Source organism: Pipra filicauda, unplaced genomic scaffold (assembly GCF_003945595.2).
Source record: "Pipra filicauda isolate LSUMZ 115617 unplaced genomic scaffold, ASM394559v2 scaffold190_size1978887_pilon, whole genome shotgun sequence".
Lineage (NCBI taxonomy): Eukaryota > Metazoa > Chordata > Aves > Passeriformes > Pipridae > Pipra > Pipra filicauda.
The window spans coordinates 1,568,405-1,579,825 of NW_024104299.1; the positions used below are offsets into that span (position 1 = coordinate 1,568,405).

Sequence of the window (11,421 nt, forward strand, 5' to 3'; positions counted from 1 at the left end):
AATGGAGCAATGCTTTCAAATTGCACCATGAAAAAGCTTGTGATGGCACTGTTAAATGTTTGCTCTGTTCAATTCCAATTAGAAAATGGAAAACAGAACATATTTCAGAAACAGTGTTTCTTTCAATATTCTCTCTAGGGGTATATAAGCTCATTCAGTGCTAAAACAGAAATATCCTGAGGATTGCTAGCAATATTTTTTTTGTTAATGTATTATTTCTTTTACAGTATGGCAGAGAGTAAGATAGGCAGTTACTGGATTGCTGATGCTTTTCTTTACTTTCATACTACTACAACTTACAAACTACTATAAGTATGTTTTTCCAAACGACACTTGTTTCAAATTGGAGTGCCATCCCAAGTGTCTAATGTGCTGCCACTATCCATTCTTGAAAATATATTCTGCTCTCACTTTTACTGGAAATATTAAGTAATCTTTTCTGCTTATATAAGAGGAGATGGAAAACTTTTAATATTAAAATGACAAAACTGCTTTCTATTTATTTTGAACCAAAGTAGACCAAATTGGGTAAGAGACTAAGAGCAAACATTGTGCTCTGATTTTTTTGAAATGAGTCTTCTTGGTCACAAGGAAGCATGTGTTTGGCAATTAGAGGATCACTATGCAGCCAAAAAACACATTTTGAGCTGGTGAACTTGTAGCACTGCAGCAAGCTTCCTTAGCTTTAGCTCTGACATAAATGGTGATCTATTCTTTCTTCCTTTGGGAAACCTATATTCTTTTGTGGGAATTTTAAAGGGCTAGCTATAATGAATAAAAACCTTTACCTTTTATTGAAAATACGCCATGATAGATTTCATGTGAACAACTGGGTCTCAATATGCAGGTGTATTTAGTGATTAAAATACACATGTGCAGAAATGCACTGGAATAAATAACTCTATGGTTTGTCAGTATTTCCCTTTTATTACTTAATTTGAGCATTGTTCCAGATGTTAAACAAATTTAATAACCGTACTTTGGGGGAAGCTCTAGGAGAAACTAAAAAACAGGAGCAGTAAACATCTGACAGTTCTATACAACTGTTACTGAAACACTGGTAGTGTGACAACCTCAGAGCTCACCTTAGAGAAAAGCCAAATTTAAACCTGTTCTGAAATGGTCCAGAATGTCACTTGTGTGTATTGAATTCAGGAACAACTTGTTTTCAGAAATCTTCCTGCCAAATCAGTGGAGGAGGCTTTACGTCACCGACAAGAATATGATGAGATGGTAGCAGAGGCAAAAAAACGAGGTATGTTAACTGTGAATAATCACTGTAAGTCTTTTTAACTGTGCAGCAAAAATAAAGGAAATTTTGGGTTGTAGGTGAGTACATACATTAAAGAACTTCATGTTTAATGTCTGGGTTATTCTCTGGTACATAGGGGCAGTTTAAAACAGAACTCAATTATCAAATTGTTTTCTTATTCCACTACAATGAATGTAACTAGGTTCAGAATGCAGCTTAACCTTTCGTTTACTTTTTAAGGAAAAACTACTCGTGTAGTATGATCAGCTAGAAACTTTCTGGATATTTGGGCTCTTTTTTCAAGCTGTGTTGCTGTAGTTGCCACTAAGAGCCAAATTATAATAAAACTGACTGCTTAAAGGTCTAGTTTCTCAGGAATTTGAGATCAATTTCAGCGCAAAGACAGATGAAAACTGGATTTTCTTCCAGACAGCTCTACCTGTATGAACCTTCCTACTCCCACTAGATATGTTTAATTTAAAAAACAGATCTGTAGCATCTGGTACTGTGTCAATCTATGAATAGTTGTTGAAAGGACTTCTGCAGTCTTGTGCCTAGTATTCAGGGAATATGCTATTTTAAGAATCTGTACTGCGTGCTTTACTTGGGCTGTTGTCAGAAATACAAGCTTCTGAACTGATTGATCCTCTATGGATCTGAGGCAGCTTTAGCTTTGAAAGATGAAATAAGAAATCCAAGGCATCTGACAATTCATTTCACTCTGCTCTTGTGGTGTGCATCTTGTAAGTTGTGATCTGTGGTCCATGTTCTTTAATAACTGCATCTTGGGAGGTGCAGCCATGTGTAGTGTTTATGTGCATATGTGTGCCCTGGTTTATTACATTAACTGTTGCCACACACAAAGCTTCAGTGAAAACTTAATGAAGCTGGTCAGCCCTATTGGTTTACCAGGGGTGGCATGTTTACGCTGTTGTGTCTAATGCATGCGTAAATAGAAAGTGTCTAGTCACAGTGGTTCTTAGTGATGTCGAGACAGCATTGCTCTGTCCTTCCCTTAGCTTTTTTAATAAGAGGGATCTACAAATGATCCTTTTTTAACAGATGGCAGAACATTGTTCTCTTGTTCACCATTGTGACTGTCTCAGGTCTTTAGGTCCTGTTTCCAGAAAAGAAAATACATAATCCTTTTAGGTAGATGCTTCAGTAAAATTTGAATAATTTTAAAATGAATGTAGAATTGCACCTTTAAATAATAATTTTATCTATAAATACTGCTGATTAGTCTAAGTAATAAGTAAGGCTCAGATAGAATGTGGTATGAAAATCATGACAGAAAGAACAGCGCTGATGATGTGCTTGCTTTTTAGTCATTCTGTGTACTGCAGAAGAGAGTTCTAGTCAGATTTTTGCTTGTCTAAATCACTGTATTTGAACAACTTAGCTTAAATTAAAAAAATGTCCTGAGAAATACACCTACAGTCCACAGAAATAGTACACACAACTGTAACTTACCCTTCATCTTTCAGACACCTAAATATTTGGATAATAGCTGAATTATTTACCGAATAATTCAAATACACTAATACAGAATTATTAACATGTTATGCCTAACAGAAATTAAAGAAGCACATAAAAGGAAAAAAATAATGAGAGAGCGTTTCAAGCAAGAAGAGAATATCGCTAGTGCTATGGTGATTTGGGTCAATGAAATACTACCTAACTGGGAAGGCATGTAAGTAAAGTTCTACTCTGTAAATAAGGCAAGGGTGGCTTGTTTCTCCTCTGGAAACTGAGGACCCACATACTTTATTTTCCTTTTCCTTTCTGTGTTGTCAAGAAGTCGGTTTTTGTTGCTGTGATATAGTGTGAGGTCATTACAGAGCAACATGAAATGTGCTTTCTGGGAGCTTGATGTTTTGGGGTTTTTTTAGTGGAGCTTTAGCATAAGCAGAGATCCTTGAATATTGATTTGGTAAATGGTATGTTATTTTGCTTGTAAATTGCCCAGTGATTTTAGAAAAGAAGATGTGCAATATGTGCCTTTTTTCTTTTTTTTTTTTTCTTTTCCTTCTCCCTGCTTCCCTATCTTAGGCGTGCTACTCGAAGAGTTCGAGAGCTGTGGTGGCAGGGTTTACCCCCAAGTGTACGTGGGAAGGTTTGGAGTCTAGCTGTGGGAAATGAATTAAATATCACTCCTGGTACGTCTTAACCAACTTCATTTTGCATTAAAATGTGATCCATTGTTTTCAAAGAAAAATGTCAACTTTCATTAAAAAAAAAAAATCAGTGTATTTTCTTGTGAAGAATTGTGTTTTGCAAGGTTAGGAACAGCTGTGTTTTACAAGTAGACATCATAGCCTTATAAATTACAGAAGCAAAGTTCAAAACCTGCTTACAAGAACATTTTAGTGTTGTAATGATTAAGGTGGGGCTTCCCTTCCAAAAAATAATTTTTATGTTTAAAATTAAGAAATTTTAGCTTTGGTTTCTTAAGGGAGTGAAAAGAGGAATTGCTTTATTTCATAATGAATGATTTTGATGATTATTCACAAAAATAATAATCTGAATTATTCAAGGCATCCTTTCCCTTTCATAATTTGCATGTTCACTGTGGCAGAAAGCACAATACAGTGCACACTACAAAACTGGTACTCCAGTGGTTAGCAGTAACCATCTAACAGATTCTCCCCCTCCCTCCAGTGACTTAAAATGAAATCAAGCAACCAAAGCCAAGAATACTTATTAGTGTGCTTTTGTCTTGGATAGATGCTTTTCATACTACTTCCTTTTCTATGACTGATTTTGTTTTGCTGTCTCACAGAACTTTATGAAATCTTCTTGTCGAGAGCTAAGGAACGATGGAAAAGCTTCAGTGAGACAACTGCTGAGAATGACACAGAAGGTGAGCTCTCCTGAGTGCTCAACAACCTCCTATTCAATTTTGAAAACCAGGAAGTCTACAATGGAATTGCAGCATTAAGAATACTTAATAAAAGTGCTCGAGTCATTCCCTACTTAAATGTTTACTTTCTTACAACAAGTCAGTGAGTGAGGGGCTTGGCAGTATTTACTGTATCAATAAAAGATGCATTAAAATATTGCATGTGCTAGTTTACTTTCAAATGAATGTTCTCCTCTGAAATATTAGGACTAAGCTCTCATGAAAATATTAGATAAAATGTAAAAAGAAGAAATGGGAAACTAAATTACAGGATGTGCTCTTGCTTAGCTCTGCTTAGATGGTTCTTATGTTGGTATCCCTTCCATGATTTTGGGAAAGAAAAAAATATTCTCTATTTTTGATTGTGTAACTGAGAGGTGAAGAACACATAACATGACACATTTCAGATCCCACTTGGGTTTCTTTGGCTGCCCAGATGGCCTTTCCTCCCAAATCTATTAAGATAGCACTGTTAGAGGATGTTAGTGCTAGAATAGAGTGTATAATAGAGTTTTTTCACTGGCATATTGCTGTCTCCTGTGGGCGTTTTTTCTATTAAAAGTAGTATCAATTATGTTTTTAAGGTTGGATATATCCTTGTTATTAACTCCTTGTGCTGTTAGTAGATACTTTTTAAAATGCTGCCATGCGATAGTCTCTTCCATTACTGGTTTTGTTTGCACTTGCTGTAGCCAGTCCTCAATAACTGCCAACTTTGACTGTAAATTATTTGATCTCACATAGGCTGCTTCTGTGACTCATCTGAAGCTTGTCTTGAGACAAACAATTTATAAAAAATTCTGTGTGTACATGACTGTAAATATGCTTGTCCTTAGAAAACAGGTTTGCAATACCCCTTGGTTTGTAGGGTGGTGGTTTGTTTGTTCTTTTGTTGTGGGGGTGTGGGCTGTCCATGGGGGAAAGCTTAGGTAATTTGTTTATTTTGGAAAGGTAGTAGTTCTGGATGGGAATGAAAGGGAGAAGGGTCCATCTTGATTGTGTCACATATTCTGGGAACGTATTAATAAGGGAAGACTTAAGAGTAATAAAATTTTCATCCATGGTTGAAAAGCAAGCAAGCTGACTGCTTATTATTAATCTTTGGTAGCAAAGTCTGAAAGACCAACTATCATAGTTTTAGGAGGACAGGAATGAAATGCTGTTTTTCAGGCTTCAGCAGAGCAGATTCTTTTCAGCCTATTCATCAAATTCTCTGATCATCTGCTTTCCAGATGGCTCTTGTCTGATTTAAGCCCTCTGAAAGATCCTTTTCCCCAAGTGCCTTCTGTCTTTTTCACCACATTATCACTAGTATTTGTATCATGTCCCTGTGTGGAGGATTGGACAGAGATAACTCAAGGGCCAGCTGAATTTCTGGAGGTTCTTGAGTGAATGCTGCATTCTTTCCTGCCATTTGATGAATGCTAGTCCTAAGGATGCAGAAAAATCTGAGTCAAATGAGAGTTAATGAGAGCTCAGAAGTAATGTAACTTCTGCAGATTGCAACTGTGTGGTGAGTTCTGGACATGTCAGTGAAGTTTCTCTATGTTTTGGTTACCTTCAGTAACAGTGGGACCTGAGAAATGCATGACTTAAAGTAATGTGCTTGACTTTGCAGGTGAAGATATGTTGGCTTCTTGTGATTATATGATTAATCTTTTTTTCTCCCCTCTAGTGTACATAGTATATTTTAATGCTGTTGTTTTAAATGACACACCATGTGAGCTGATTAGGAATGGAAAATTTGAAAAGTCAGATTCTGCTGGATCACGTTTAGATCAAGAGTAGTGCTCTCACTTTGCTCTTAAACAGACTCAGTAACTGAAGTCTCAGCAGAATATAAGAAAGAAAACAGGATTTTGAGGACTGGGTTGGGCCAAGTTAAAATTCTAGTTAATGTAGGGTTAGTCTGGGCCTGAATAGACTTGAAAAAGAATGAGTAGACAGGTAGTCATTACTGATAGCTTACCTCACTTTTTGGAGTTGTTGGCATATGCCAGGTATCAGTGGACGGTGTTAGCTTTTGAATTATAGCACTGTAGAAGTTACACCCCAAAAATTAAAGCCAAGTAACTTTTTTTCCTTATATGCTAAGTCTTTGTGTCTATGGCAGTTTTAGTTTGAAGTTTGTAGAATTTGTCAGTTTTAATAAGTGTTGGTTTTGCTTGCAGATGCAGGAGCATCTGTTGCTGATCGTGAGGCCAGTCTGGAGCTAATTAAGTTGGATATATCACGCACATTTCCATCCCTGTATATTTTCCAGAAGGTGAGATTTCTGTAACTTTAGCTATGACAACTTTAAAATTCTGAATAGTTAAACAAGAAAAGAAACCTAACTGGCCAAATGTGGTATAGTTTTTAGAAGTTGTTGAGGGTTTTTTTTGTTTTTTAAAAGAGAATAAAGTAGGGACACTTAATGATGGACTGTAAGGGTGGGTTTTTTTTCTCCTGGATATATTGCATGACGTTCCTATTATTCCTAATGCTACAGAAATCTTGATGCATTTTAGTACACTTTTTCAGGTTTATGATTTTTATATAGATATATAAAATGGCATGCAATATTGAAATACAGTAACTTGTGCTACTAAGAATTAAAATATCCACTCTCTGAAAAGGAAAGACTGACCCTGGATATGTACTAGACATCTTCATTTTCCATTATGAAATCATTCAGTGGTAATCAGTACATAGGATTATTGGTCTGTTACTTTTAACATCTCAAAAGCATATATGGTAATGCTCGGAGTAAAAACTGGTATTATTCTAGATGTGGATAAGGCAACAATTCACTGACTTGCTTTCATCTTAAAATACTGGCTTGTTACTTTCCTGTATGTATGAAGTGATTTGGAAAAAAAATAAAATTTTGTTTTCTTTTCTCCCTGCCGCCTCTCCTTTTATTAGGGTGGTCCTTATCATGATCTCCTGCACAGTGTCTTAGGAGCATATACATGTTACAGACCAGATGTGGGATATGTAAGTATTTTTTGTAACATGTTTATAACATGGCAAATAAGGTTAAGATGTCACGTGTTAGAGTGTATTAAATAAATAGGTTCTCTAAACTTTATGCTACTGGCACTTTAAAAATAATTAAACTTTGGCTTTTATTTCCTGGCGGTTACAATGATGATAGTTCTTAGAGATAATTAAATAGCTGAAAATGTAGTGCATGTCAAGGATGTATATATTGTCTGGCTTGCATGAAAAACTTTTAAATGGATGTGTTCACAAGGCATTATCATTCTGACAGACCTAAAGTATCTACAGAAAAAAACCAAAACATGCTAGTGGACTTCCAGTTAGCACTTCACCTCTTCTGTCCTACTGTTCCTTCCACTGTTATCATTTCTAAAGTGATACTCTCTGCTTCACTTCTGCATGTCCTAAAATCCAGAAACTCCTTATTGGTGTCTTACTGACAAAGAATAATCACTCCATCTGAGTTCAATGAAGATAAGACTGTTTTCAGCAAACATTACGTGTTTAAAACAAGCAAAATATAAAAAACTGTCAAACTCCCCTGAACAAACCAACTAAACCTAACATCTCTGTCTCAATGGTGTCAGCCTACAGAAGCTTATAAATAATGAACAGCAGGTTTTTTTTTTTTGTCTTTGTTTCTGAGGGTATCTAGGAAAATCTTTTACAAGCTCTAATGCTTCTGGGCTCAAAAACACTTGAAAAGTTTTAAATCTCATCCATGCAACAAAGCATTATTTAGCACAGGGTGTGTCTTCCTCTCTAAATCAGATATGCTTGGGACTCTGCATAAATAACTAGTTGGTTTTTCATGTTCAAATGTTTTTAAGCCTGAATTCTGTCATCTGTGACCTCATTTTTGGAGACTCTCCCATATTCTTTAAGTGAGATTATAAACTCTGCACTTTCTGAGACTGCTTGTTCCCAGGGTGGAGTTTTAAAAGGCAAATGAGTAATTTTTCATGGATAAGCTTTCTCTTTTTCATTAGGAATACAACTAGCCTGGATATTTCTCATCACACTTTTTTTTATGTTTATACGGCAGTAAATTTAATGTAATCTTATTTCCACACCTATTTATCCCACAAAAATGGAAAGCTGCTGGATTGTTTCTGATGCATATCAGTACTCTTTTCCGTAGTTGGTTAAAATGCTGAGTGCATTTTTTTATTTTTTGAGAAGCAGCAGCAGCATGAATGCTTAGAGATGGTAGAATAATGATCATTGCAATTGAAATTGGTAAAATTATTTTTAGTATAATGAGTATTCAGATCATCACTTAACTACAAGAATCGTGCTCTTCAGTTTTTATTGCAGGCTAAAGTGTTTGTGAGAGGGTAATCATGGAAAAATGTAAACTTGCATTGTAGCTAACCACTTAGAAGTAATTTTACATATGTGAACAAATACTGTTTGGCAAGTGGAGAGATGTGTATTGGCTGTTCTGAAACAGAATTTTGACTCAATTTCAACATATGTCTGGGTCTAAACTGTCCCATATGTGAAGTTTTTCTCCATGATTGCTTTTCCCATATCTTAACAACGAAGTTGAGGCCAAGCTTTGTCTCTTATGAACTCTGCATTCAGCCTGTGTGGTTTTAACTTTCTTGCATTTCAAGTCCTGAGGACTTGTGATCATGAGACCTCCCAGAACTTCCACTGAGCACCTAAAACCAGCATCTGAAGAAATATTTTATTTCTTGCTGAAATCAAATTGATTCGCGTGCATAAAAATTTATCTGTGTTGTCTTTATTCATCTGGAAATGTTATGCAATGGTGTTTGTATTGCAGACTGTAAATGTTTCCATTTCCAAAGATATAAGATGTACTGAACCTACTCACCTATGTTTGCCTGATGCTTTTCCCACTTGAAGGTACAAGGGATGTCCTTCATTGCTGCTGTGCTCATTCTCAATCTGGAAGAGGCAGATGCTTTCATTGCCTTTGCTAACCTTCTAAACAAGCCATGCCAGCTGGCCTTTTTCCGTGTGGATCACAGCATGGTATGCACAGTTTTCTGGTTTTGAACCGTAACATTTTTTTGTCTTGAAGGATAGTTGATTTATTGATAACTTCCTTTTGTCCTATTGAGAAATGGAGAACTTTAACCTTGATTCTCTGCAAAATTGAGAATATCAGATACTAATCCATAAAACTCATTCTATTGTTTTGATTTTTTTCCTCTAGAAACATTTAATAATTTTACTTATCCTAAGAAGTCACACTGTGCTATGTGACATCCTCAGTTCTTGGCGGGGTTTGTGTTAGTTTACAACTAAATGTTATTTTGATGACTGCTTATGAGGTGCTTTACTATCTCTACAGATGCTGAAATACTTTGCAGCCTTCGAAGTATTTTTTGAAGAAAATCTTCCCAAATTGTTTCTTCATTTCAAATCATACAGTCTTACTCCAGACATATATTTGATAGACTGGTGAGTTCATAGAACATAGCGACCCTAACCTTAGAACTGTTGGAACACTTTCTATTTTTGCTAGAAATCAAGAATAAAAAAAATGTCATTTGGTAGGTGTTTATGTACCTCAGCTTTCTAGGTCTTGTGAAATTGTGATGAACTGTTTTGTGCAACCACAGTTCCTTTGGCACAATTCAAACTTTATTAACCAGGATGTACTCAGTTAAAAAATGAGACACATGGGGTCCTGTGTGTTCATTTTCTTGTTGCTGCAGTTATGTGTAACATAAGTAGGGGAGAGGAGGCTACTACACCGTAGTAGTCTTATGACTGATTGTAAGTGAGTGGATGGAATGAGCATAATCAGCTACTAAAGAAAGTATGACTACAGGAATAGAGACGTTAAAAGCAGAGGGAGGAGGAAATTTAGGACCTGGTTTGGGAAGGGATAAACTGAAAATACAGTGAACAAATTGAAATAACAAATGTTGTAAACCAGAGAGTACCAAACTACATTATGTGCCTGCAATGGAAGGCAGTAATGCATGCGTCCTTGAAGTGTGGTAGAGCTGCCAAATACAGAATGTCTGTTCTGTATTTGTGTGTGTAAGGATAAGCTTCATACAGAAACTTCTAACCCATATAATAATTCTAATAGAGTGAATTGAGTTGGGTGGAATTAAATAATATAAAAACATTGTCATCTGAACTTTGCCTGCCTATGAGATGCAGCTTATCAGTAAGCAGTAAGTCTCAGCATGAACCACTTCCCAATAGCAGTAATGAGAAGACAGAGAACACTGTGCTTTGTATCAAAGAAACCACTACAAATTTGTGGGAGGAGTTCTACAATACATACAGCATGAGCTCTCTGCCCATGTGTAATGAATGCCTTTTAAAAATAAGCTTTGCAAAAAAAATGTGGTTGGACTCTTCTCAGTAAAAATAGAACAACAACTGTCTTTAGATTTTCCAGACTTTTAATGTGAATAGAAATTCAAAAATGTATCATAGAAATATAGTTATTCAATTTTCATTAGCAGATTAGTGGGATGTAGCTCTCCATTGAGATGATTTGTGGCTTTAGATTTAGTTTAGGAAACAAATGATGAACAGAGCTGTTAAACTGTATGGCTTAAATGGTAAAAGTTAAGCTATACATTTATCATCTTTGCTTAAGTTCTTACCTGTATATTGTACTCTGAGTATGAAGAGGTTTGTAACTTTAGCCAGAGCTTCCTAAGGGAGAGGATATTCCAGTGGAGGATTTCCTGTGGCATAAGAAGAGATGGGTTTCAGAGTACAAATTCTGACTTCAAAAACTGGAGACTTGCGGATTGCTGAAATATGGGAAAAATAAGAGTGTATGAAATAAGTTGTCATCTGCCTATTCTGAGCTAATGTAACTGAGATTTACAGGAAGCTATATTTTTGTTTTTCTGAAGTAAGTTACAGTTGTAACTGTTTCTTTTTTTTTTTTTACTTAATTGTAGGATTTTTACACTCTACAGCAAGTCATTACCACTTGATCTGGCCTGTCGTGTCTGGGACGTTTTCTGCAGAGATGGAGAAGAATTTTTGTTTAGGACAGGATTAGGAATCCTTCGGTTATATGAAGATATTCTCCTACAGATGGACTTTATTCATATAGCACAGTTTCTAACAAAACTTCCAGAAGATATTACATCAGAAAAGCTTTTTAGTTGTATTGCAGCTATTCAGATGCAGAATAGTAACAAGAAATGGGCACAGGTGAGTTTCTTGTATGTATATATATATCTCTATATATATATGAAATCAGAGATGTCAGCACATGAATATATGGGCCACTTCTTTTGATGACTATTTTATAGTCTGCTGCTTG

General features: G+C 35.8%; 1 protein-coding gene across 2 annotated transcripts in view; it reads left to right on the forward strand.

Moving 5' to 3' along the window:
* Positions 1-11,421, forward strand: part of TBC1D12 (TBC1 domain family member 12) — a 43,992-nt gene that overhangs the window by 30,771 nt on the left and 1,800 nt on the right. For both annotated transcript variants that reach the window (XM_039380247.1, XM_039380248.1), the window contains 9 exons: positions 1,173-1,255; positions 2,828-2,945; positions 3,305-3,411; positions 4,035-4,115; positions 6,326-6,420; positions 7,062-7,133; positions 9,015-9,143; positions 9,466-9,575; positions 11,051-11,309. In XM_039380247.1, the coding sequence (XP_039236181.1) occupies positions 1,173-1,255; positions 2,828-2,945; positions 3,305-3,411; positions 4,035-4,115; positions 6,326-6,420; positions 7,062-7,133; positions 9,015-9,143; positions 9,466-9,575; positions 11,051-11,309 (1,054 nt within the window). The remainder of the gene's footprint in view (positions 1-1,172; positions 1,256-2,827; positions 2,946-3,304; positions 3,412-4,034; positions 4,116-6,325; positions 6,421-7,061; positions 7,134-9,014; positions 9,144-9,465; positions 9,576-11,050; positions 11,310-11,421) is intronic.